The following is a 25,701-nucleotide window of genomic DNA, read 5'->3' on the forward strand; positions in this document are numbered from 1 at the left end:
GCCTTTTACTGAGGAGTGGCTTAGGTCTGGCCACTCTACCATAAAGGCCTGATTGGTGGAGTGCTGCAGAGATGGTTGTCCTTCTGGAAGGTTCTCCCATCTCCACAGAGGAACTCTGGAGCTCTATCAGAGTGACTATCGGGTTCTTGGTCACCTCCCTGACCAAGGCCCTTCTCCTCCGATTAGAGGCCACTGTGTTCTTGGGGACCTTCAATGCTGTAGAAATGTTTTGGTACCCTTCCCCAGATCTGTGCCTTGACACAATCCTGTCTCGGCGCTCTACGGACAATTCCTTTGACCTCATGGATTAGTTTTTGCTTTGACATGCACTGTCAACTGTGGGAAGGTCTGTGCCTTCCCAAATTGTTGTCCAATCAATTGAATTTACCACAGGTGGACTCCAATCAAGTTGTAGAAACATCAAGGATAATCAAAGGAAACAGGATGCACCTGCTCTCAATTTCGAGTCTCATAGCGAAGAGTGTAAATACTTATGTAAATAAGGTATTTCTGTTTTTAATAAATGTGCAAACATTTCTAAAAACCTGTTTTTGCTTTGTCATTATGGAGTATTGTGTGTAGATTGCTGAGGATTTATATTTATTTAATCCATTTTAGAATAAGGCTCTAACGTAACAAAATGTGGAAAACGTCTAGGGGTCTGAATATTTTCTGAATATTCTTCTGTTAGAAACTCACCCTTCTGTCAACACATTCATGGTCCAAGTAAAACGTTTCCATAAAAACTCCTGATTTATATACTTTAATCTAGAGCTCACAACATTAAACCATACTTTTGTTAGAATGATGGTCCTTGTTTTGATGAATAGTCCATCTCAGAGCACTAGATTTACATGTTATCTGTATAGACAGCTGAAATATGATATTGCCCTTTGTCATGAAATATCAAATTTCCTCATGCTAGAACCAACTCTGAATGAAACACTCAAATCAGTTAGCTACAACACTCCCTGAAATATTATCTTCTGTTATTGAGTTATGGTTAACAAAAATAACCCTTTCAGTTACCAGTATTCCAGTTTCCTGATGTGAAAACCATGTAATACAGACAAAAAATAAACGTGTAAATGTATTTTTTTTTAAATCTAAAAACAGCCATATACATACCCGTTGCAGGCAGTCTCTCATACAGTACCATATAAGTACATCTGGAAGTACTGAGAACATCAGTGCAATGTCTATGAGGTTCAGCTGAAAAAGTAGCTGCCTTACGACAAGCCTGACTGTGGTCCCACCCTAGCTTGCAATGAAGCAGTTTGACATATTTAACAGTTAGTCTGAATTGCCATGAGTATTTGGAGATGTGACACGATGGATCTTTCAACATACATAGATATCCTATTTATCTTCAGTTTGTCTTCACGTAAAAAGCATAAAACATTCTAACAAATCCTTGGTCCTTGTTTTTGAAAGAAAAGCTCCTTTTTTGTCCATTAAAACAACATCAAATTGGTCAGAAATAGTGTAGACATTGTTAATGTTGTAAATGACTATTGTAACTCGGAAATTGCTGATTTTTTAATGGAATATCTACATAGGCGTACAGATGCCCATTATCAGCACCCATCATTCCTGTGTTCCAATGGCACGTTGAGTTAGCTAATCCAAGTTTATAATTTTAAAAGGCTAATTGATCACAATTTTGCAATTATGTTAGCACAGCTGAAAACTTGTGCTAAAGAAGCAATAAAACTGGCCTTCTTTAGACTAGTTGAGTATCTGGAACATCCGCATTTGTGGGTTCGATTACAGGCTCAAAATGTCCAGAAACAAAGAACTTTCTTCTGAAATTCGTCAGTCTATTATTGTTCTGAGAGATGAAAGCTATTCCATGCAAGAAATAGCCAAGAAACTGAAGATCTCGTACAAAGCTGTGTACTACAGAAAGCAAACCTTCACAGAAAGCAAACTTGCTCTAACCAGAATAGATAGAGTGGGAGGCCCCGGTGCACAACCGAAAACAAACTGTCCTTTCACTTCGTGTTCATACACACTATTTCTTTCCTAAGACCACACACACACACACCAGTAGAAGATCCCATCTGCGCCATGAGGACTAACCACAAACACACCACTCTAGTACACATCTGGAAAGTGACATGCCGCCACGTCCTCTTGACATACAGTGTGGCTCCTGGATATGTGTGATGTTGCGGTGTACACTGGCTTGTGTGTGTAGATCCTGGATTTGTGTGTGTGTCCCGGGAGCGTCCCTTTGTCGGGTCCCTCATCTCTCAAAGAGCCTGCTCGGTGCTGGAGGCAGACATGTCCAGTAGTCTCCAGGCCGCGTCGGGGTTGAGCTCCTCCTGGTCCCGACACAGAGCCCACACGTACATCATCCTCAACACCTTCTCCTGGGGGAGGGGAGAGAGAGAAAAAACAGGGTTAGGAGAGAAGGAAAGGTGGGAGCAACAAGACTTATCATCACCAGCAGTCGAGGAAAAAGGGCAACGGTTAGAAGAACGGGACAGAAGAAAGAGTTAGCAACAGGGTTACGGAAGCAGAACAAAATATACCATCGTAGGCAGGAGAGACACCGGTTTAGGGGCAAAGTGACCCAGACAAAATCTGCCAGGATTGAGAGAACCCTTTTAGTAGGCAACTCACCGGATCTCCTTCCACCAGGTCTCCCTTGGGACTACGAATCACCATGACCACCTGGGCCTGGAAGGTGATGATCAACACGGGGCCTTGATCCATGAGCTTCCCCATCGCCAACTGAGAGACAGAGATGAAAGAGTAACTGAATGAATAAATGAGAGCGGAGAGAACAGAAATGATATAACAGGACTAAAAAGGACTAAATCAGCATGCTTCCAAAACGTTGGTGACTTGTACAGGACATTGTGTCGCTCAGGCCCAACCGGGCAGTCATGTACTTACATCTACATTGTCTATATCTAGGACCTTGGACTGGAACATTAGACCCAGGGCCCTGGCCTGCTGGATGGGGTGGGCCAGCTGACTGTATGTCTGAGGACAGAGCGAGAGGAGGGTTAAAACACATTCACAAGACATCAACCACACAGGGTAGCCTAGTGGTTAAAGTGTTGGACTAGTAAACGAAAGGTTGCAAGATCCAATCCCCAAGCTGACATGGTAAAAATCTGTCATTCTGCCCCTGAACAAGGCAGTACACCCAGGGCCCACTGTTCCTAGGCAGTCATTGAAAATAAGAATTTGTTCTTAATTGACTTGCCTAGTTAAATAAAGGTAAAATAAAAACACATCTGAAGGAAGAATTCTATTTGGAATAAGAACTTGAGAGGTTCCTTTCATTTGAAAAGTATGTGGCCTGCTAAGAAAAACGAACACAAAATACCTCAAACGGAAGAACAAAGTAAACCCTTTTGTTCAGACATCAATACAAGTGGAAAGGGTGAAAGGAAAAGAAAGCATGCTGTCTGTATGAAAGTACTCACCGCTTCATAGCACCAGTCTTTCAGCATCTCGAGCTCCCCGCGGATCATAGCCTGCAGAAGACAGAAGGACAAAGGTGGGTTCAAGGACATTAGTACGGAGAGAAAATAAAAGTATGAAATGTAAGTCGCTCTGGATGCATGTAAATGTAGTTAATTTACATAGATATTTAGTATGCAATATCTATATGTTTGAAACATCTATTCAACTCTAGTGGCCTATAGATTGCACTAGTGTTACGCATCTCAAAAGTACTCATGTATTATTACAATTGAAAATAGCAAAACATTGATCTACAAAAATGCTTAAAAAGTGTTCGGGCCCCTTACCTCTAGGATGTTGGGGATGATGTCCTTCTCACACTGTTTGAGAAAGGAGTCCTTGTCGAAGCTGGGATCTGCCTTCAAGATCTCCGTCAGCACCTGAGACATCTCCGTGGTAGAGAAGAGACCACCTGCCAACCAAATAAACAAAGATTTTGATAGATGACAAGATTTGGAAACTTGTCATCTATCAGAACTTACGAAAGAAAAGAGGGTAGTCAACTAGTGGCCACTGACATAACAGACAATATAACAGAGAAACTATTGAATGCACCCACTAAACCTCTGACTGATATGATTATTCAACAGACAGGTTTTTTTAATAAGGAGAGGTTGTTTACCTAGTAGATCGGTGACTCTGTCGGTCACGGCTCGAGATGCTCTGACAAGGGTGTTGTCACTCTCGTCATACTTAATTTTCATCTCAAAGAACCCTGAGGGGAGAGGAGAAGCAATATAAGAAATACTGAACTGAAATTATCCCAAAGACTTCCAAGACTCTGGGACCATCCACAGATAATCAAATAAGATACAATGTCACAGAAAATGTTTCTTTATCAGGAAAAATCCCATTTCTGATAGGCTTGACATTGAGGTATACCTTGCCAACGAATATAGTGCCACCTGCTGAGAGGCCAGTGAAGTGCACTCAACCATAAAATGTGACCTATGATTACATCACTCATGTAACTATATCTGATGAAATACAATAACATTATCTTACTGTTGAAAACCATGTTGTTGTCTTTAAAGTCCTTCCACTGTGTGTACCACTTAGAATCCTTGTGCAGCACAACACCCATGTCCTCTCTATAAATCAACATAAACTGGTTACAACAATAGGTTGTATTTCCTAATAATTTCAAGCATGGCTGAATGGACACCCATAGCATTGTCAGTGAATGGGAAAACTTATCTGTTATAAGTATGTCATGGCTATGAACAAGGGACATACTCGTTGGCCTCAAACACTCGGTTGTCGCTCTCCCCTCCCTTGGAGGAGAATTCCCTCCTCTTCCTGAGTTGAGAAGGAGCCCTGTAAGTACCATCGTCTACCACATCAATCTCTCTCTTCACTGACTCCATCCCCTATACACACAAAGAGGGGAACAGATGAGGTCTGTTAAATGATGCCATAGAATCCATGACATTTTACAGCATTTTCAGCCTCGAGTTGATGCTTCAATGTCCCTCAACAGCTGGTATTTAACCAAAACAACAGGTAACACCTTCTACATAATGATCAGTAATAACCATGTAACCAAGCCAATTCTTAAGCAGGAGCTGGGTTAAAAGCAGACCAAGAACTAAAAAGAATAAAGCTTTAACACATGTCCTTCGATTGAGAGGTGGGTTACTTGTTTAAATGTCAGTCTCTGACCTGTGAGATGGCCCTGAAGGCGCTGGTCACTCCCAGCTTCTCTCCCCCCTTGGACACAGACTCAACCGAGTGCCTGGCAGTCTTGGCTGCCTCCTCCACCCCCTCCTTGATTTTCTTCCCCAGGTCTGTACGGGTCACCTCCTCAAGGCTCTGGACAAACAGACAGACATGGACAGAATGACTTCAGAGTTCAGGCATTATCATGGATATGAGAGACTTCAGAAAGAGTTGTGGTGAGCTACTTTAAAACATAGCTACAGGTTTGTAATGGGCTAATTTGACTCTCCATTAATTGTTACAGGACAGTACTGTTTTACTGTAGCACTGCAAATTTTCAACCAACCTTAACTTGGCGATACTATCTTCTTTCTCGATTTGGTCAAACATGTATCTTATAAAATGTCTGTGTCCAGTTGCAGGTGGTTCGTTTTGAATTTAGAAAATGTGCCAAAGCAATCCAACAATGTCCATTTCAAATCTTGAGACTGGTGGGTTCACCCCAAAGTGCCGCAAGTCACGAAGACACTCACCTGTCTCGATCAATGAGAGAAGATTTGAAACAGGCAAGATGACGGGGTAAACATTTTTGGGTAACTTCATGGAGCAAAAAAATTATATTTATTTTAATAACGGAGCATTTTCTAAATTAAAAAATGAACCACCTGCAACTTGGACACGGACATTTTAGAAGACAGGTGTTCGGCCGAAACGAGAACGGAGATAGTATCGCCAAGTTAAAGTTGGTCGTAAAATATCTGCGCTAAGCCAAACAGTACCTATCCTCTAACTAACGGGTAATGGAAAATCACATTAGCCTGTGTAGCCCGCTACTATAAACAGTACGTTATAATTGTATTTCTGGGTTGGCACTAAGATAGAAGTTCAACTGATAAACACATGCAATTATATTAAGGAATATACAAATATAGATAAACCCCATTGATAAGATATAAAGGACTTGAAACACTTGCACTTTGGCCTAATACTAACTTCTGATGTCAATAACTTTTCTTCTAGAAATCATTTGTAAGAGTGTGAAAATGACTCACCTCCTTCACAGTTTCAGACAGAGTCCCAAAGGTCTTCTTGAACACCTCAGAGGTCTTAACGGTTTCAGACTCAATGGTTTTCTGGAGGAAATAAAGAAATGAGCTTGATGAGTGTCCTTGATCACAAGTATGTGTGTGTGTAACACAGGTTAAAAATGCTTATCCAGTTGTCACCAACCCCGGTCCTGGACAGCAACAGTGTGCGCAGGCTTTTGTTTCAGCCCAGCACTGACACAACCTTTTACATTTACATTTACATTTAAGTCATTTAGCAGACGCTCTTATCCAGAGCGACTTACAAACTTTTGAACTTATTGTCAAGACCTTCGATAGTTGAAGATTAGTGATGGGCTGGCGGAAAAAAAAGTTGGCACAACCAAGGTTGGTACCATTGCCTTAAAGAGACAATACATTCCAAACTAAAAATTTAGGCTTACAAATTTCCTCCGAGCCTGTTGCAGGGCATCCGACTCCTCTAGCCTCTTGGCCTCCTCTCTGAACTTCTTGATGTTCTCCTTCATCTCCTTGTCCTTACCAAACTCCTGCCTCAGGTTCTCCACAAACTCCCCGAAAAATCCTTTACGACTAGGTCGTTCTGACGCATACCGCACCTGGCAGAATGAGGGCACAATTATGAGTGAATGACAGATACAATGTTAAGAGTTTGTGTTAGCTAACGCTAGTTAGCTACCTCCAGATCGATCATTATTTGAAGGCCAATGGTGATACTGCTTTGGTCTTTACCTGCACAGGGACAGCCGGAGACCCACATATCCTGTAGGCATCTCCTCTATTGAATGAGGAGATGACAGCACGGGATGACAGGAGCGGAAGACGTCTTCCGACTAGCTAAAGAGAACAACATAGGCCAGGGATGGGCAACGTTGATGGGGGCCACAAAAAAATCTGAACTCATCATGAGGAGCCGGGATCTGCGTACCCAGCGGGTCTGCATACCCACATCCATACACACCCCCTTGCGAGCAAAACATTAGTGGCCCCGCTCTTGACAGCAGAGAGAACATTTCTACATTTTAGAGCTCATTTCAAGCATTTCTACACATTTTGCCATGAGGTGTAGAGAAAATGTTGCACCTTTAAAATAATGTTTGTAGCAATTGTACACATTTTGCCATAGGGTGGAGAGAAATGTTTGCATATTTTCTTAAATATTATATCTGAGTGAGACTGACTACCAAAATCAGTGGGGCCCCTGGGTAATAAGTTTAGATAGCTGACTGCAAAACTAATTTAGCAACCTAAAAGAAATTATACTTCTCAACAGCAAATTGAGACCCAGTCTGATTTCCCAAAAATAATCCCTGATGTAGGCTATAACAAAATATCCCTATTGACCCCATTACAAAATATCCCTACGGACGCTATGACAAGACATTCATACTGACGCTATTACAAGACATTTCTACTGACGCTATGACAGCACATTTCTACTGACGCTATGACAGGACATTCATACTGACTTGCTTGATAGATGTGATTTCTGCTCTTCACTCCGTTGTCAGTTTAGCCTACATTTAATTGATTTTAGTAGCACAAAGCATTTTTGTAGTTTTCGGTTTGGCTATTTGTTTCAAGTGTATTTAGCGGTTCTAGCTTGTATGGGGCGAACCACCCCTTCAGCCCCTGCAAGATGCCGCCCGTACCTAAATCCGCTACGGATTTGTATTCGTCTATAAATATTTCTCTTTGCCAAAAATCGTCCTTTCCAATGTCTTATTCGACTAGTATTTTTTAAAGTCTAACCACAAAATTAAGTAAAGTAGAAAGGTGGGATTCTGACTTCGGGGAGATTTTCGGCAGACAATTGGTCCAGCATCGTCTGAGTTTGGCCGGGGTAATTTAGGCCGTCATTGTAAATAATAATTTGTTCTTAACTGACTTGCCTGGTTAAATAAAAATAAAAAATATTGCAATTAAAGCTATTACAAAACATGCTCTAACTGTCATGGCTATGGTGAGCTATTATTTACAGACGTGTTTGATGTAAGAATTATTTCCGACAAGCAGACGAACTGACCAGTTATGTACAATATTAATAGGCTATGGAGAATGCTTGACATGTTTAGCGATCTCGCTAACTAGCATATGTTCACGAACGAACACCTTATGTTCACGAATGAACACCGACTGGCCCATTCATCTATTCATAACTGTCTTCAGATGATATAACGTTTTCACGAAATAACGTAAAATGAGTGTTCCTCTTAAACTTTAAATATAGAGCCCTAAAACAATTTCGTCAACATCCACTCTTCAGCAGTGCAAGCCAGGGGGAGAAATGTGAAAACGAATGTGCATAATCTCACCTCATAGCACCGACACACGGAGGCTGCCATCTTGATCTTGAATGATGGCGCACGTGACGTGACCACGTGCAACTCCGAGGTTTTCACTAGTTTACCAAAACCACAAAGTCAAAATTGGTTGTAATCATAAATATTTATGAAAACAAAAAAATTGATGTTTGGTCTTAGTTTAAGGTTCGTGTTAGCCAAAATGTTAGCAGTGTGGTTCGGGTTAACATCAGATTTCAAGAAGATAAATTGTAGATTTAGCCATAATTTCGATTGTGGACGTGGTAACTAGGGACGACCCTACGCTATAGAGATAGTCGAACAAGGAGAAAGTAGGTTTGAGGAATCCCATTGGCAATGAACGCAAGTAAGCAACTGACTGTCAACCAATCACGTTCACGTTGTCATGCTGCGTCACGGAGTTGCTAAACTAATCATCACGCAATCCCTTCTCGGGGTATGAATCGAGAAACCTGCTCGCAATGGTGCAACTGTAGAATTTTTAGAGGATTTGAGGGCCCATGCCAAATCTTTTCAACCTTCTAAGGGGAAAGAGGGGCTGTTGCGCCTTCTTCACGACTGTTTGCATGTGTGTCGACCATTTTAAGTCCTTAGTAATGTGAACACCAAGGAACTTGAAGCCCTCCACCCGCTCCACTGCAGCCCCTCCTTGGTCTTACTGACATCATCAGCAACTTGAAAATGGTATTGGAGTTCTGCGTGGCCACGCAGTCATGGGTGAACAGAGAGTACAGGAGTGGACATAGCACACACCCCTTTGGGGCATGTGTGTTGAGGGTCAGTGTGGCGGAGGTGATGTTGTCTACCCTCACCACCTGGGGTCGGCCCGACTGGAAGTCCAGGATCCATGTGCAGAGGGAGGTATTCAGTCCCAGGGTCACAAGCTTGGTGATGAACTCGGAGGGGACTATGGTGTTGAACGCTGAGCTGTAGTCAATGAACAGCATTCTCACATAGATATTTCTATTATCTAGGTGGGTGAGGGCAGGGTGGAGTGCAATTGAGATTGCGTACTCTGTTGGGGCAGTATGTGAATTGGAGTGGATCCAGGGTGGCTGGGATGATGGTTTTGAAGTGAGCCATGACCAGCCTTTCAAAGCATTCCATGGTTACAGATGTGAGTGCTACAGTACGGGGCAATAGTCATTTAGACAGGTTACCTGAGTGTTTTTGGGCACAGGGTCTATGGTGGTCTCCTTGAAACATGTAGGTATTACAGACTGGGTCAGGGAGAGGTTGAAAATGTCAGTGAAGACACTTTCCAGCTGGTCAGCACATGCTCTGAGTGATGCATCTTGGCAATCCTTCTGGCCCTGCAGCCTTGTGAATGTTAATTTGTTAATTTGTTTAAAGGTCTTACATCGGCTATGGAGAGCATCTAGGCCCTCTCCTATTCTCGCTATACACCAAGTCACTTGGCTCTGTCATAACCTCACATGGTCTCTCCTATCATTGCTATGCAGACGACACACAATTAATCTTCTCCTTTCCCCCTTCTGATGACCAGGTGGCGAATCGCATCTCTGCATGTCTGGCAGACATATCAGTGTGGATGATGGATCACCACCTCAAGCTGAACCTCGGCAAGACGGAGCTGCTCTTCCTCCCGGGGAAGGACTGCCCGTTCCATGATCTCGCCATCACGGTTGACAACTCCATTGTGTCCTCCTCCCAGAGCGCTAAGAACCTTGGCGTGATCCTGGACAACACCCTGTCGTTCTCAACCAACATCAAGGCGGTGGCCCGTTCCTGTAGGTTCATGCTCTACAAACATCCGCAGAGTACGACCCTGCCTCACACAGGAAGCGGCGCAGGTCCTAATCCAGGCACTTGTCATCTCCCGTCTGGATTACTGCAACTCGCTGTTGGCTGGGCTCCCTGCCTGTGCCATTAAACCCCTTCAACTCATCCAGAACGCCGCAGCCCGTCTGGTGTTCAACCTTCCCAAGTTCTCTCACGTCACCCCGCTCCTCCGTTCTCTCCACTGGCTTCCAGTTGAAGCTCGCATCCGCTACAAGACCATGGTGCTTGCCTACGGAGCTGTGAGGGGAACGGCACCTCAGTACCTCCAGGCTCTGATCAGGCCCTACACCCAAATAAGGGCACTGCGTTCATCCACCTCTGGCCTGCTCGCCTCCCTACCACTGAGGAAGTACAGCTCCCGCTCAGCCCAGTCAAAACTGTTCGCTGCTCTGGCCCCCCAATGGTGGAACAAACTCCCTCACGACGCCAGGACAGCAGAGTCAATCACCACCTTCCGGAGACACCTGAAACCCCACCTCTTTAAGGAATACCTAGGATAGGATAAGTAATCCCTCTCACCCCCCCCCCTTTAAGATTTAGATGCACTATTGTAAAGTGACTGTTCCACTCGATGTCATAAGGTGAATGCACCAACTTTTTTTTCCGCCAGCCCATCACTAATCTTCAACTATCGAAGGTCTTGACAATAAGTTCAAAAGTTTGTAAGTCGCTCTGGATAAGAGTGTCTGCTAAATGACTTAAATGTAAATGTAAAATGTAATGCGAGTGCTACAGGGCGGTAGTCATTGTGGCAGGTAGCGTTAGAGTTCTTGGGAACAGGAAGGATGGTGGTCAGCTTGAGACGTGGGGATTACAGACTGGGAGAAGGAGAGGTTGAAAAGGATAGTGAATATGCCTGACAGCTGTTCTACGCATGCTCTGAGAACGCGCCCTAGAATGCCGTCCTGCCCCGCGGCCTTATGTAACCGATGTGAAACGGCTAGCTTAGTTAGCGGTGTGCGCTAAATAGCGTTTCAATCGGTTACGTCACTTGCTCTGAGACCTTGAAGTAGTAGTTCCCCTTGCTCTGCTTTTGTGGAGCGATGGGTAACGATGCTTCGAGGGTGACTGTTGTCGTTGTGTGCAGAAGGTCCCTGGTTCGCGCCCGGGTATGGGCGAGGGGACGGTTTAAAATTATACTGTTACACTTACAAATGTTGGCCTGAATAAAAACCTTACTCGTGTGACGTCAGCCTCGGTGAGCGATATCACCCAGTCTCCTGGGTCAGTGTTGCAGGCATTGCATTGTTTACGCATGATATTTTGTATAATGCTCAGCGCTTACTATATATGCAATGTATGTTGTAATGACCATGGCAGAGAATGTGGTAATGACATTGTAATAGCAGTCTGCAATAGCTCACCTCTCAGCCTGACTTTCTCTTGATTGTGACTGCCACTATAAGCTTCATGAGGAGGGATACTATACTTTAATATTATTAATAAGTAATACATATGTATTTTTTTCAGTTGATGTTAGTATTGAGATTCGTTAATTTTCATGAGACAGCTGTAGCACTTTAGTTGACGGTCTGTACCTTCTAACCTGTACTTGGTTAGAAGACCTGCTGAAAATGAATATACATTGCAGATGCTCATAGTATACCTACATTTATTGACTAATATTAATAATAATTTATGTATGAGACAATGCGTGCAGACAGGTTACGTTTATAAGCAGACTTTCAAATAGGCTACAGTGAAGAAATGCTGTAGCAGGGATCAGCCAATAGCACAACGGCCCACTGCCAATTTAGGACATGAACTATATGTATGAAGCAGTTTTACCGTGTGATAAGCAAACTGAGCATCCAACACACCTTCAATTGCTCACAGGAGTCATAGGTTGTGCTTTGTTTCCTATTAGTATGACAGACAGCAGCGGCGCGATGTGGAAGGCATAGAAACAGGGACTCCTCCCCTTCTGCAGATTTCGGGGAGACGCTCTTCCTGCGGTCAGCCTGTTTGACAGCCAGCATTGGCGCATTGTCTTTCAAATTCATGTCATTTTCTCCTGTACATACAGGTCATTCAGAGACAAAATATTTTACTAATTATTTTCCCAAAGAAGCGTTGGAGAGGCCTCGTCTAGAATGGGGAACAGAGACGATGAATACGACTTCTTGTTCAAAGGTACATGTTGATGACTGCAGCCCCCCGTTGACAGCACCTTCAATAATTATGTGATTGTTTAATTCTAAAGACAAATCAGACATCAGCCTTTTGAACGAATCATAACCAATAGTTTGAAGGAATGGTTTTGAAAGAGAGCGTCTGCTAAATGACTTAAATGTAAATGTAATGTATCAGTCTCTGGTGGAAAACGTTTGCTACTATGGCTATATAAATGCTGTCATTGTAACGTTGTAACAACGCCCGTGGTTATACCTATAAGTAAGATGCAACAAATCAAATCAATCAAATCAAATTTATTTATATAGCCCTTCGTACGTCAGCTGATATCTCAAAGTGCTGTACAGAAACCCAGCCTAAAACCCCAAACAGCAAACAATGCAGGTGTAAAAGCACGGTGGCTAGGAAAAACTCCCTAGAAAGGCCAAAACCTAGGAAGAAACCTAGAGAGGAACCGGGCTATGTGGGGTGGCCAGTCCTCTTCTGGCTGTGCCGGGTAGAGATTATAACAGAACATGACCAAGATGTTCAAATGTTCATAAATGACCAGCATGGTCAAATAATAATAAGGCAGAACAGTTGAAACTGGAGCAGCAGCACAGTCAGGTGGACTGGGGACAGCAAGGAGCCATCATGTCAGGTAGTCCTGGGGCACGGTCCTAGGGCTCAGGTCCTCCGAGAGAGAGAAAGAAAGAGAGAATTAGAGAGAGCATATGTGGGGTGGCCAGTCCTCTTCCGGCTGTGCCGGGTGGAGATTATAACAGAACGTGGCCAAGATGTTCAAATGTTCATAAATTACATTTACATTTTACATTTAAGTCATTTAGCAGACGCTCTTATCCAGAGCGACTTACAAATAAATGACCAGCATGGTTGAATAATAGTAAGGCAGAACAGTTGAAACTGGAGCAGGAGCATGGCCAGGTGGACTGGGGACAGCAAGGAGTCCTCATGTCAGGTAGTCCTGGGACATGGTCCTAGGGCCCAGGCCAGTTGAAACTGGAGCAGCAGCATGGCCAGGTGGACTGGGGACAGCAAGGAGTCATCATGTCAGGTAGTCCTGGGGCATGGTTCTAGGGCTCAGGTCCTCCGAGAGAGAGAAAGAAAGAGAGAAGGAGAGAATTAGAGAACGCACACTTAGATTTACACAGGACACCGAATAGGACAGGAGAAGTACTCCAGATAAACAAACTGACCCTAGCCCCCCCGACACATAAACTACTGCAGCCTCCAATACTGGAGGCTGAGACAGGAGGGGTCAGGAGACACTGTGGCCCCATCCGAGGACACCCCCGGACAGGGCCAAACAGGAAGGATATAACCCCACCCACTTTGCCAAAGCACAGCCCCCACACCACTAGAGGGAAATCTTCAACCACCAACTTACCATCCTGAGACAAGGCCGAGTATAGCCCACAAAGATCTCCGACACGGTACAACCCAAGGGGGGGGGGGGAACCCAGACAGGCCGACCACAACAGTGAATCAACCCACCCAGGTGACGCACCCCCCCCAGGGACGGCACGAGAGAGCCCCAGCAAGCCAGTGACTCAGCCCCCCGTAACAGGGCTAGAGGCAGAGAATCCCAGTGGAAAAAGGGGAACCGGCCAGGCAGAGACAGCAAGGGCGGTTCGTTGCTCCAGAGCCTTTCCGTTCACCTTCCCACTCCTGGGCCAGACTACACTCAATCATATGACCCACTGAAGAGATGAGTCTTCAGTAAAGACTTAAAGGTTGAGACCGAGTTTGCGTCTCTGACATGGGTAGGCAACACCCTATCTGCGTTGCCTCTGACTTGATCAACTTTGATAAGCCCATAAAATAATAATTATTTGTAAATTGGTTACTGAAAAGAACTCGGGTTTCCCTTTTATGGTTTAAAGACCTATATGAAGTTAAATATTTTGTAGTTAATTGTAGCCTATAGGCCCATATGAAAATATTGCATTTATCTAGGCCTAGACCTACTGTAACTGTGGATGTTTATTGTGATCAGCCGACAGTGAAATATTTTGACATACGCTATATATATATATACAAAAGTATGTGGACACCTATTCAAATTAGTGGATTAGGCTATTTCAGCCACACCCGTTGCTAACAAGTGCACAAAATCGAGCACACAGCCGCCATGCAATCTCCATAGACAAACATTGGCAGTAGAATGGCCTTCCTGAAGAGCTCAGTGACTTTCAATGTGGCACCGTCATAGAAACGTGGCATCCTAACAACTCAGACGTGAAATTTCCTACTAGAGCTGCCCCGGTCAACTGTAAGTGCTGTTATTGTGAAGTGGAAACATCTCGAAGCAGCAACAGCTCAGCCACGAAGTGGTAGGCCACACAAGCTCACAGAACAGGACCTCTGAGTGCTGAAGCGCGTAGGGTGTTAAATTGTCTGTCCTCGGTTGCAACACTCACTACAGAGTTCGAAACTGCCCCTGGAAGTAACATCAGCATAATAACTGTTCGTCGGGGACTTCATGAAATGGGTTTCCATGGCCGAGCAGCCATACACAAGCCTAAGATCATCATGCGCAATGTCAAGCGTCGGCTGGAGTGGTGTAACGCTCGCCGCCATTGGACTCTGGAGCAGTGGAAATGCATTCTCTGAAGTGATGAATCTGGAAGTCCAACGGACAAATCTGGCGGATGCCAGGAGAACACTACCTGCATAAATGAATAGTGCCAACTGTAAAGTTTGGTGGAGGAGGAATAATGATCTGGGGTTGTTTTTCATGGTTTGGACTAGGTCCCTTAGTTCCAGTGAAGGGAAATATTCTCTCTACAGCATACAACGACATTCTAGACAATTCTATGCTTCCAAATTTGTGGCAACTGTTTGGGAAGGTCTTTCCTGTTTCAGCGTGACAATGACCCCGTGCACAAAGCGAGGTCCATACAGAAATAGTTTGCCGAGATCGATGTGGAAGAACTTGACTGGCCTGCACAGAGCCCTGATTTCAACCCCATCAAACACCTTAGGGATGAATTGGAACGCTGACTGTCAGCCAGGCCTTATCGCCCAACATCAGTGTCCGACTACTGCTCGTGGCTGAATGGAAGCAAATCCCCACAGCAATGTTCCAACATCTAGTGGAAAACCTTCCCAGAAGAGTAGAGGCTGTTATAGCAGCAAAGGGGGACCAACTCCATATTAATGCCCATGATTTTGGAATGAGATGTTCGAAAAGCAGGTGTCCACATACTTTTGGCCATGTAGTGTATCATGTGAGTGTTTATGACACAACAGATTATTTAAATCACTGGTTGTTGGGGTGGGATTGGTGTGGGGGGTCTGTGTGTGGCTATTGATCATTCATTTTTTTGGGATTCCTCATGTCTTAATCATTGTTAGAGAGAATTATGGTCAAAATCAGATGTTAGGTAATATATTTATTGAAGATATTAATCCTTTAAATTAAAATGTCCAATTTAGGTGGAATCAATTAGCTTAATTTCTCAAATATCAAATTATATTTCAACAAAATAATGTTTCAGGAAAGCTAATCTTATCCGTTTCTAACTACAGAAACAATTTAAGAACAATCTGAGATGTTGGTGACATGACATGCTGAAATGATATCGAATGACCCTGCAGTTTGCCACTGAAACCCCATATAGAGGTCTATTTATGATGTGACACAGAGTATCCCCTGTGGACTAGACATCTGAGAATGAAGAGTTCTGCTCTTCCTACCTCGCCATAATTTAGAAAACCTGCTGAAAACAGAAAACCAAAAAGTGTCCCACAACTGTCAATTCAGGTTTGATGGAGCATGTTATCAGCTTCCTGCAGCAGCAGTGTGATGCCACAGGGTCAAAGTTCCCCTTGATTTCCTGTACTGAGAGAAAACAAAAAGGACTCCACCTTGACAGCCCCATTCTGAATGCCAGGCCTACTCCTGATATCTCAGCTAAATTTAATAGGCTGTTTCTGTCAGCCTCTTATTGTATCATTGAGCTCAGTGCTTCTCAGCAGTGATCATGGGGTCCCACTGTGTACAAGTTGGATATTACTCCAACTGTGCATCAACTATTATGTCTCCTTGGTTAATTAAGGGCAACCGATTAACCAAAAGACCCATAAGCGCGTAGAAATATTGACAGAAATATACAGACACATGCCACTTCAAAATAGGTCGATTTCAGCCTTCCACTTATTCAATATTGTCAATGGGAGTGAAGGATTGAAAAGGAAAACCTGCATTGTGTAACACGGTCGTAGGTGGAAGGGCTGTGTTACATATGGTGAAGAATACAAACATCAAGTTCTAGGCCAGGATCCTGGATACTAGTACATCTGCAAAATACCTGTTGACTACGCTACCTCATCTGACTTTAGGCTAAATACATTTCAGCCAGTGTGTTTTCTCAGTCTTTATCTCATTCTCTCCATATCTCTCTCTGTTTCTTTATCAACAGTTGTGTTAATTGGGGACTCGGGCGTCGGAAAGAGCAATTTGCTCTCTCGGTTCACACGGAATGAGTTCAACCTTGAGAGTAAGAGCACCATCGGAGTGGAGTTTGCCACCCGCAGCATCCAGGTGGATGGGAAGACGATAAAGGCCCAGATATGGGACACAGCTGGACAGGAACGTTACAGAGCCATCACCTCCGCGTAAGTCATGTGGGATCCCTCAAAACGGCTTGTTGAAGCCTCTTGAAAATGAAATGATTGTCAGCAAGGATCGCAGAAAAGAGTAATCAAAATCAAATGTTATATGTCACATGTGCTGAATACACAGGTATAGACTTTACAGTGAAATGCTTACTTACGAACCCCTAACAAACAATGCAGTTTTTTAAAAACATGGAAAAGAATAAGAAATAAAAGTAACAAGTAATTAAAGAGCAGCAGCAAAATAACAATAGCGAGGCCATATACAGGGGGGTACCAGTACAGAGTCAATGTGCAGGGGCACTGGTTAGTTGAGGTAATATGTACATGAAGGTAGAGTTATTAAAGTGACTATGCATAGATGATATCAACAGAAAGTAGCAGGGGTGTACGAGAGGGGGCATTGGAAATAGTCTGGATAGCCATTTGATTAGGTTATTTTATTTATTTTATTTAGCCAGGTAGGCTAGTTGAGAACAAGTTCTCATTTGCAACTGCGACCTGGCCAAGATAAAGCATAGCAATTCGACACATACAACAACACATAGTTAGTTACACATGGAATAAACAAAACAGTCAACAATACAGTTGAAAAAAAGAAAGAAAAGTCTATATACAGTGAGTGCAAATAAGATTAGTGAGTTTAGGCAATAAATAAGCCATGGTGGCGAAGTAATTACAATATAGCAATTAAACACTGGAATGGTAGATGTGCAGAAGATTAATGTGCAAGTAGTGATACTGGGGTGCAAAGGAGCAAGATAAATAAATAAATAAATACAGTATGGGGAGGTAGATAGCCCATCTGTAAACAGCCCATCTGTCTATGTACAGGTGCAGTGATCTGTGAGCTGCTCTGACAGCTGGTGCTTGAAGCTAGTGAGGGAGATAAGTGTCTCCAGCTTCAGTGATTTTTGAAGTTTGTTCCAGTCATTGGCAACTGGAAGGAAAGGCGACCAAAGGAGGAATTAGCTTTGGGGGTGACCAGTGAGATATACCTGCTGGAGCGCATGCTACGAGTGGGTGCTGCTATGGTGACCAGTGAGCTGAGATAAGGCGGGGCTTTACCTAGCAGAGACTTGTAGATAACCTGTAGCAAGTGGGTTTGGCAATGAGTATGAAGCGAGGGCCAACCAACGAGAGCGTACAGGTCGCAGTGGTGGGTAGTGTATGGGGCTTTGGTGACAAAACGGATGGCACTATGATAGACTGCATCCAATTGGTTGAGTAGAGTGTTGGAGGATATTTTATAGATGACATTGCCGAAGTCGAGGATCGGTAGAATGGTCAGTTTTACGAGGGTATGTTTGGCAGCATGAGTGAAGGATGCTTTGTTGCGATATAGGAAGCCGATTCTAGATTTAATTTTGGATTGGAGATGCTTAATGTGAGTCTGGAAGGAGAGTTTACAGTCTAACTAGACACCTAGGTATTTGTAGTTGTCCATGTATTCTAAGTCAGAGCCGTCTAGAGTAGTGATGCTGGACGGGCCGGGAGGTGCGGGCAGTGATCGATTGAATAGCATGCATTTAGTTTAGCTTACATTTAAGAGCAGTCGGAGGCCACGGAAGGAGAGTTGTATGGCATTAAAGCTCATCTGGAGGTTAGTTAACACAGTATCCAAAGAGGGGCCAGAAGTATACAGAATGGTGTCGTCTGCGTAAAGGTGGATCAGAGAATCACCAGCAGCAATAGCGACATCATTGATGTATACAGAGAAGAGAGTCGACCCGAGAATTTAACCCTGTGGTACCCTCATAGAGACTGCCAGAGGTCCGGACAACAGGCCCTCCGATTTGACACACTGAACTCTATCAGGGAAGTAGTTGGTAAACCAGGCGAGGCAATTATTTGAGAAACCAAGGCTGTCGAGTCTGCCAATAAGAATGTGGTAAATGACAGAGTCGATAGCCTTGGCAAGGTCGATGAATACGGCTGCACAGTAATGTCTCTTATCGATGGCGGTTATGATGTCGTTTAGGACCTTGAGCATGGCTGAGGTGCACCCATGACCAGCTCTGAAACCAGATTGCATAGCAGAGAAGGTACATTTACATTACATTTAAGTCATTTAGCAGACGCTCTTGGTACGGTGGGATTCAAAAAGTTCGGTAATCTGTTAACTTGGCTTTCGAAGACCTTAGAAAGACAGGGTAGGATAGATATAGGTCTGTAGCAGTTTGGGTCTAGAGTGTCACCCCTTTGAAGAGGATGACGACCGCGGCAGCTTTCCAATCTTTGGGAATCTCAGACGATATGAAAGAGGGGTTGAACAGGCTAGTAATAGGGGTTGCAACAATTTCGGCAGATCATTTTAGAAAGAGAGGGTCCAGATTGTCTAGCCTGGCTGATTTGTAGGGGTCCAGATTTTGCAGCTCTTTCAGAACATCAGCTATCTGGATTTGGGTGAAGGAGAAATGGTGGGGGCTTTGGCGGGTTGCTCTGGAGGGTGCCGGGCAGTTGACCGGGGTAGGGGTAGCCAGGTGGAAAGCATGGCCAGCCATAGAGAAATGCTGATTGAAATTCTCAATTATAGTGGATTTATCGATGGTAACAGTGTGTTGGGAAAATTATGATTAAATGACTGAACAAATCATTTTAAATGGAACTGTAACTAAGTAAACTTATACTCTGTTTTATTATATCTGATTAACAATATGAGTTCATAAGAAGGGATTGTGTGACACGGACAAGGAGTAATTAAAGTTAATGAACACCATTCCAACTAGGCAGAAACTAATGGGTTGTGGATTAAGTAAACAGATAAGGTAGTTAACCTATGGTTGAACCGACAAAACTAAGCTCTGGGGTTTTTAGATAAGGAAGTGAGTGCATTTCTAGGTTTTCTGTTAATTAGAACTGTCAGCTAAGTGGTGTTCGATAATGTTGGAGGGTCAAAAGTTAATTCAGTTATGTTGTGTGACCTGTGAGTGTGTTAGTAAATTAGAATGAACTATTAACCTCACTTTGTCCCGGTTGAGAGGAGGGGATTCTGTTAAGCAATGAAATGACGTCATGTTATTGTGTATAAACTGTTGCTCGTAGTAAAGTGGCAGCGCGATCCGGGAATAAATTCTGTTACCTATTATTGATAAGACTGGTCTCCGTCTATTTTATGCAAACAAGAATCTTACAAATTCTCATGAAATAGATTAAGGGAATTAAATTAATGAAAACACATTGGTACAATTAAATTACAGTAACAGTGTTTCCTAGCCTCAGAGCAGTGGGCAGCTGGGAGGAGGTGCTCTTATTCTCCATGGACTTTACAGTGTCCCAGAACATTGAGTTTGTACTACAGGATGCAAATTTATGTTTGAAAAAGCTAGCCTTAATATACACAGGCAGTTAAGAAAGCTAACTTCCCTGAAAAGTTGCATATCACTGGGGCTATTCGATGCTAATGCAGAACGCCACAGGATGTTTTTGTGCTGGTCAAGGGCAGACAGGTCTGGAGTGAACCAAGGGCTATATCTATTCCTAGTTCTAATTTTTATGAACGGGGCATGCTTATTTAAGATGGTGAGGAAGGCACTTTTAAAGAATAACCAGGCATCCTCTACTGACGGGATGAGGTCAATGTCATTCCAGGATACCCCGGCCAGGTCGATTAGAAAGGCCTGTTTGCAGAAGTGTTTTAGGGAGCGTTTGACAGTGATGAGGGGTGGTCGCAGACCCATTACGGACGCAGGCAATAAGGCAGTGATCGCTGAGATCTAGATTGAAAACAGCAGAGGTGTACTTGGAGGGCGAGTTAGTTAGGATGATATCTATGAGGGTGCACGTGTTTACGGATTTGGGGATGTACCTGTTAGGTTCATTGATAATTTGTGTGAGATTGAGGGCATTAAGCTTAGATTGTAGGATGGGCGAGGTGTTAAGCATGTCCCAGTTTAGGTCACCTAGTAGCACGAGCTCAGAAGACAGATGGGGGGCAATCAATTCACATATGGTGTCGGTCTATAGCTAGTGGCAACAGTGTGAGACTTGTTTCTGGAAAGGTGCATTTTTAGAAGTAGAAGCTCGAATTGTTTGGGTACAGACCTGGATGGTAAAGACAGAACTCTGCAAGCTATCTTTGCAGTAGATCGCAACACCGCCCCCTTTGGCAGTTCTATCTTGGCGGAAAATGTTATAGTTAGGGATGGAGGTTTCAGGGTTTTTGGTGGTTTTCCTAAGCCAGGATTCAGAAACGGCTAAAACATCCGGGTTGGCTGAGTGTGCTAAAGCAGTGAGTAAAACAAACTTAGGGAGTAGGCTTCTAATGTTAACATGCATGAAACCAAGGCTTTTACGGTTACAGAAGTAAAAAAAATTAGAGCACCTGGGGAGTGGGAGTGGAGGTGTTCAGGAGTCTTATGGCATGGGGGGTAGAAGCTGTTTAGAAGCCTCCTGGACTTAGACTTTGCGCTCCGGTACTGATTGCCATGCGGTAGCGAGAGAGAACAGTCTATGACTAGAGTGGCTGGAGTCTGACAATTTCAGAGGCCGAGCAGTTGCCATACCAGGCAGTGATGCAACCAGTGCTCTCGATGGTGCAGCTTTTGAGGATCTGAGGACCCATGCCAAATCTTTTCAGTCCTCTGAGGGAGAATAGGTTTTGTCGTGCCCTCTTCACGACTGTCTTGGTGTGCTTGGACCATGTTAGTTTGCTGGTGATGTGGACACCAAGGAACTTGAAGCTCTCAATCTGCTCCACTGCAGCCCCGTCGATGAGAATGGGGGCGTGCTTGGTCCTCCTTTTCCTGTAGTACACAATCATCTCCTTTGTCTTGATCACGTTGAGGGAGAGGTTGTTATCCTGGCACCACACGGCCAGGTCTCTGACCTTCTCCCTAAAGGCTGTCTCATCGTTGATCAGGTCTACCACTGTTGTGTCATCTGCAAACTTAATGGTGTTGGAGTCATGCCTGGCTGTGCAGTTGTGAGTGAACAGGGAGTACAGGAGGAGACTGAGCACGCACCCAAGGGGCCCAGTGTTGAGGATCAGCATGGCGGATGTGTAGTTACCTACCCTTACCACCTGGGGGAGGCCCGTCAGGAAGTCCAGGATCCAGTTGCAGAGGGAGGTGTTTAGTCCCAGGGTCCTTAGCTTATTGATGAGCTTTGAGGGCACTATGTAGAGCTGTAGTTAATGAATAGCATTCTCACAAAGGTGTTCCTTTTGTCCAGGTGGGAAAGGGCAGTGTGTAGTGCAATAGTGATTGCATCATCTGTGGATCTATTGGGGCGGTATGCAAATTGGAGTGGGTCTAGGGTTCCTGGGATAATTGTGTTGATGTGAGCCAGCCTGTAAGAGCACTTCATGGCTACAGACGTGAGTGCTACGGGTCAGTAGTCATTTAGGCAGTCTACCTTAGTGTTCTTGGGCACAGGCACGATGGTGGTCTGCTTAAAACATGTTGGCATTACAGACTCCGACAGTGAGAGGTTGAAAATGTCAGTGAAGACACTTGCCAGTTGGTCAGCGCATGCTCTCAGTACACGTCCCGGTAATCCATCTGGCCCTGCGGAATTGTGAATGTTGACCTGTTTAAAAGATCTTACATCGGCTGCGGAGAGCGTGATTACACAGTCTTTCAGAACAGCTGGTGCTCTCATGCATGTTTCAGTGTTATTTGCCTCTAAGCGAGCATAGAAGTAGTTTAGCTTGTCTGGTAGGCTCGTGTATTGAGGCTTTGCCTGTTGGATGGTTTGTCGCCGGGCATAGTGGGATTTCTTATAAACTTCCAGGTTAGAGTCCCGCTCCTTGAAAGCGGCAGCTCTAGCCTTTAGCTCGGTGCGGATGTTGCCTGTAATCCATGGCTTCTGGTTGGGGTATATATGCATGGTCACAGTGGGGACGACGTCATCAATGCGCTTACTGATAAAGCCAATGACTGATGTGGTGTACTTGTCAATGCCATCTAGCACACACAGGAATTTTCCAGTGTGTGCTAGAAAAACAATCCTGTAGCTTAGCATCGGCTTCATCTGACCACTTTATTGGATCTAGTCACTGGTTCGTCCTGCTTTAATTTTTGCTTGTAAGCAGGAATTAGGAGGATATAATTATGGTCAGATTTGCCAAATGGAGGACGAGGGAAAGCTTTGTATGTGTCTCTGTGTGTGGAGTACAGGTGGTGCAGAGTTTTTTTCCTCAAGTTGCACGTTTAACATGCTGATAGAAGTTTGCATTAAAGTCCCCGGCTACGTGGAGCACCGCCTCTGCGTGAGCGTTTTCTTGTTTGCTTATGGCGGAATACAGCTCATTCTATGCTGTCTTAGTGCCAGCCTCAGTCTGTGGTGGTATGTAAACAGCTACGAAAAATACAGATTAGAACTCTCTAGGTAGATAGTGTGGTCTACAGCTTATCATGAGATACTCTACATCAGGCGAGCAATAGCTTGAGACTTCCTTAGATATCGTGCACCAGCTGTTATTTACAAAAATACATAGCACCCCACCCCTCGTCTTAACAGACGCCGTTGTTCTATCCTGCCGGTGCAGCGTAAACCAGCCAGCTGTATGTTGATAGTGTTGTCGTTCAGCCACGACTCAGTGAAGCTTAAGATATTACAGTTTTGAATGTCCCGTTAGTAGTTTAATGTTCCGCGTAGGTAATTTATTGTCCAAAGATGACATGTTTGCTAGCAGAATGGAAGGAAAGTGTGGGTTTATTTGATCATCTACAAATTCTCAGAAGGCAACCCGCCCTCCAGCCCCTTTTTCTCTGCCTCCTCTTAACGGAAATCATGGGGATCTGGGCCTGTTCCCGAGAAAGCAGTATATCGTTCGCATCAAGCTCATCAGACTCATTAAAGGAAAAATAAAAAGGATTCTGCCAGTCCGTGGTGAGTAATTGCAGTCCTGATGTCCAAAAGTTATTTTTGGTCATAAGAGATGGTAGCGGCAACATCTTGTACAAGATAAGTTTAAAAAATAATTAAAAAACACAATCGTTGGGGGCACGTAAAACGTCTGCTTTCTTCTGTAGCTCAGTTGGTAGAGCATGGCGCTTGTAACGCCAGGGTAGTGGGTTCAATCCCCGGGACCACCCATACGTAGAATGTATGCACACATGACTGTAAGTCGCTTTGGATAAAAGAGTGCTAAATGGCATATATTTATTATATTCTTCTCCGGCACCATTTTATGTATAATGTAGTGGTCTCAAATTATAGTCTCAGAGAGGTAAAAGGTGATTCAAATCAATCAACTGCTCAAGTCCTTGATTAGTTGAATCAGGTGTTTTAGTGCTGGGTTGAAGTGTGGAACATAAACCTGCATACCCTATAGCTCACCGAGATCGGGTTTGTTGAGCACTAGCCGATTACAAGCCTCATCAGTCAGTGCCTGACATGGAGCCTCACTTGGGATACATACATTGTCTGTTTGTGCATTGAGATTGAGACGCAGTCTCTTTCCGACAGCTATTACAGAGGGGCAGTTGGTGCTCTTCTAGTGTATGACATCGCCAAGCACTTGACCTATGAAAACGTGGAGCGCTGGTTGAAGGAACTGAGGGATCATGCCGACAACAACATAGTCATCATGCTGGCGGGCAACAAGAGCGACCTGCGCCATCTCAGGGCCGTGCCCACGGACGAGGCCCGGGCTTTTGCAGGTACTTGCATATTTTGGCAGAGGAAACATAGCCTGGCCACAGATCTAATTGTGCTGTCTTGTCAACTCCTATGGTCATTGTCATGGCTTGTAGGACCATGGCATCTAGGACCAGGCTCAGGGGTAGAAGGGCTTATTGGGACAATCTTGGAAGAGTCTCCTCTTTATATTTTGTGGTCCTAAACGACCACTGAAGAGATGGATAGGATGAAAGTGAAATGAGAGCAACACCATATAGTTGCTTTCACCTATCTGGAACTTGTATATCAGTGGTCATCACAAGGGAAGGGAGGAGAGTATAATATTGGGAATCAATGTGTAATACAGAAGGATTCTGTCCTAGAACAATTTCTTGATGTGTGACTCACTTTGCCTTTTCTTTAACCCTGCAGAGAAGAACACTCTATCCTTTATTGAAACTTCAGCCTTGGATTCAACAAATGTAGAAGAAGCTTTCAAGAACATCCTTACAGGTACAGTACAAGAGCAAAGCAAATTGATTTGACATTTCCCAATTTTTGGTTCTTAGACACGTGCAGATTAAGTAGACTAGAGAATAGGAAAGAAATCCTCTTTGAAGTACTGAGATGCACCACAACAGTCTAGTCTACTCTCCGCAGAAATCTATCGCATCGTATCGCAGAAGCAGATCGCCGAGCGGTCTGCCCATGACGAGTCCCCTGGAAACAATGTGGTGGACATAAGTGTTCCACCCACCACAGACCAGAAAGGGAACAAACTGCAGTGCTGCCAGAACCTGTAACCCATTGATGACCATCACCGTTCCTCCCTTTCTGTCATCTCAAAGTGTTGTGCTTTCTTCATTTTGTGTAATATATTTATTTGTTTTTTGATAGCTTGTTCACTCACATATTAATGCCATGAAATTAAATTTTATAATACAAGTAGTTGAGTGGATCTCTTTCATGGTACCTGTTTACTTTTTACTCCTTCTGGACCTGCAAGGAGAGTAATCCCATAAACATTCACTAGATGGTGGTATGGAGTG

General features: G+C 44.1%; 2 protein-coding genes across 3 annotated transcripts; one reads left to right on the forward strand and one right to left on the reverse strand.

Moving 5' to 3' along the window:
• Positions 1–1,773: 1,773 nt before the first annotated feature.
• On the reverse strand, positions 1,774–8,776 carry LOC124009689 (mitochondrial import inner membrane translocase subunit TIM44-like). 2 transcript variants are annotated; one of them, XM_046321761.1, is made up of 13 exons: positions 8,522–8,776; positions 6,939–7,043; positions 6,632–6,805; positions 6,195–6,275; positions 5,146–5,295; positions 4,720–4,853; positions 4,489–4,574; positions 4,106–4,198; positions 3,771–3,895; positions 3,444–3,494; positions 2,905–2,994; positions 2,629–2,739; positions 1,774–2,375 (listed from the first exon to the last, which is right to left on the reverse strand). In XM_046321761.1, exons 1-13 carry the CDS (start codon positions 8,549–8,551, stop codon positions 2,256–2,258), a joined length of 1,350 nt encoding a protein of 449 aa, XP_046177717.1. In that variant the 5' UTR covers positions 8,552–8,776; the 3' UTR covers positions 1,774–2,255. The 2 variants fall into 2 exon arrangements, with proteins under 2 accessions (XP_046177717.1, XP_046177718.1); XM_046321762.1 differs by having other exon boundaries at positions 6,939–7,039; positions 8,522–8,565.
• A 3,449-nt stretch (positions 8,777–12,225) lies between these two features.
• LOC124009522 (ras-related protein Rab-11B) lies at positions 12,226–25,600 on the forward strand. Its single transcript, XM_046321382.1, has 5 exons — positions 12,226–12,466; positions 16,891–17,086; positions 24,500–24,693; positions 25,085–25,165; positions 25,313–25,600. The coding sequence occupies exons 1-5, from the start codon at positions 12,427–12,429 to the stop codon at positions 25,453–25,455; spliced, it is 654 nt and encodes a 217-aa protein (XP_046177338.1). The 5' UTR covers positions 12,226–12,426; the 3' UTR covers positions 25,456–25,600.
• Positions 25,601–25,701: the final 101 nt, after the last annotated feature.

Source organism: Oncorhynchus gorbuscha, linkage group LG22 (assembly GCF_021184085.1).
Source record: "Oncorhynchus gorbuscha isolate QuinsamMale2020 ecotype Even-year linkage group LG22, OgorEven_v1.0, whole genome shotgun sequence".
NCBI classification, from domain to species: Eukaryota; Metazoa; Chordata; class Actinopteri; order Salmoniformes; family Salmonidae; genus Oncorhynchus; species Oncorhynchus gorbuscha.

Coding starts and splice junctions, on each gene's coding strand:
- LOC124009689 (XM_046321761.1), bottom strand. CDS start 8,551: ATGGCAGCCTCCGTGTGTCGGTGCTATGAG. Junction 3,495..3,770: donor TCATCCCCAACATCCTAGAG/GTAAGGGGCCCG, acceptor TGTCTTCTGCAG/GCTATGATCCGCGGGGAGCT. Junction 2,995..3,443: donor AAGACTGGTGCTATGAAGCG/GTGAGTACTTTC, acceptor CTCTGTCCTCAG/ACATACAGTCAGCTGGCCCA.
- LOC124009522 (XM_046321382.1), top strand. CDS start 12,427: ATGGGGAACAGAGACGATGAATACGACTTCTTGTTCAAAG. Junction 12,467..16,890: donor ATACGACTTCTTGTTCAAAG/GTACATGTTGAT, acceptor CTTTATCAACAG/TTGTGTTAATTGGGGACTCG. Junction 24,694..25,084: donor CGAGGCCCGGGCTTTTGCAG/GTACTTGCATAT, acceptor TTAACCCTGCAG/AGAAGAACACTCTATCCTTT.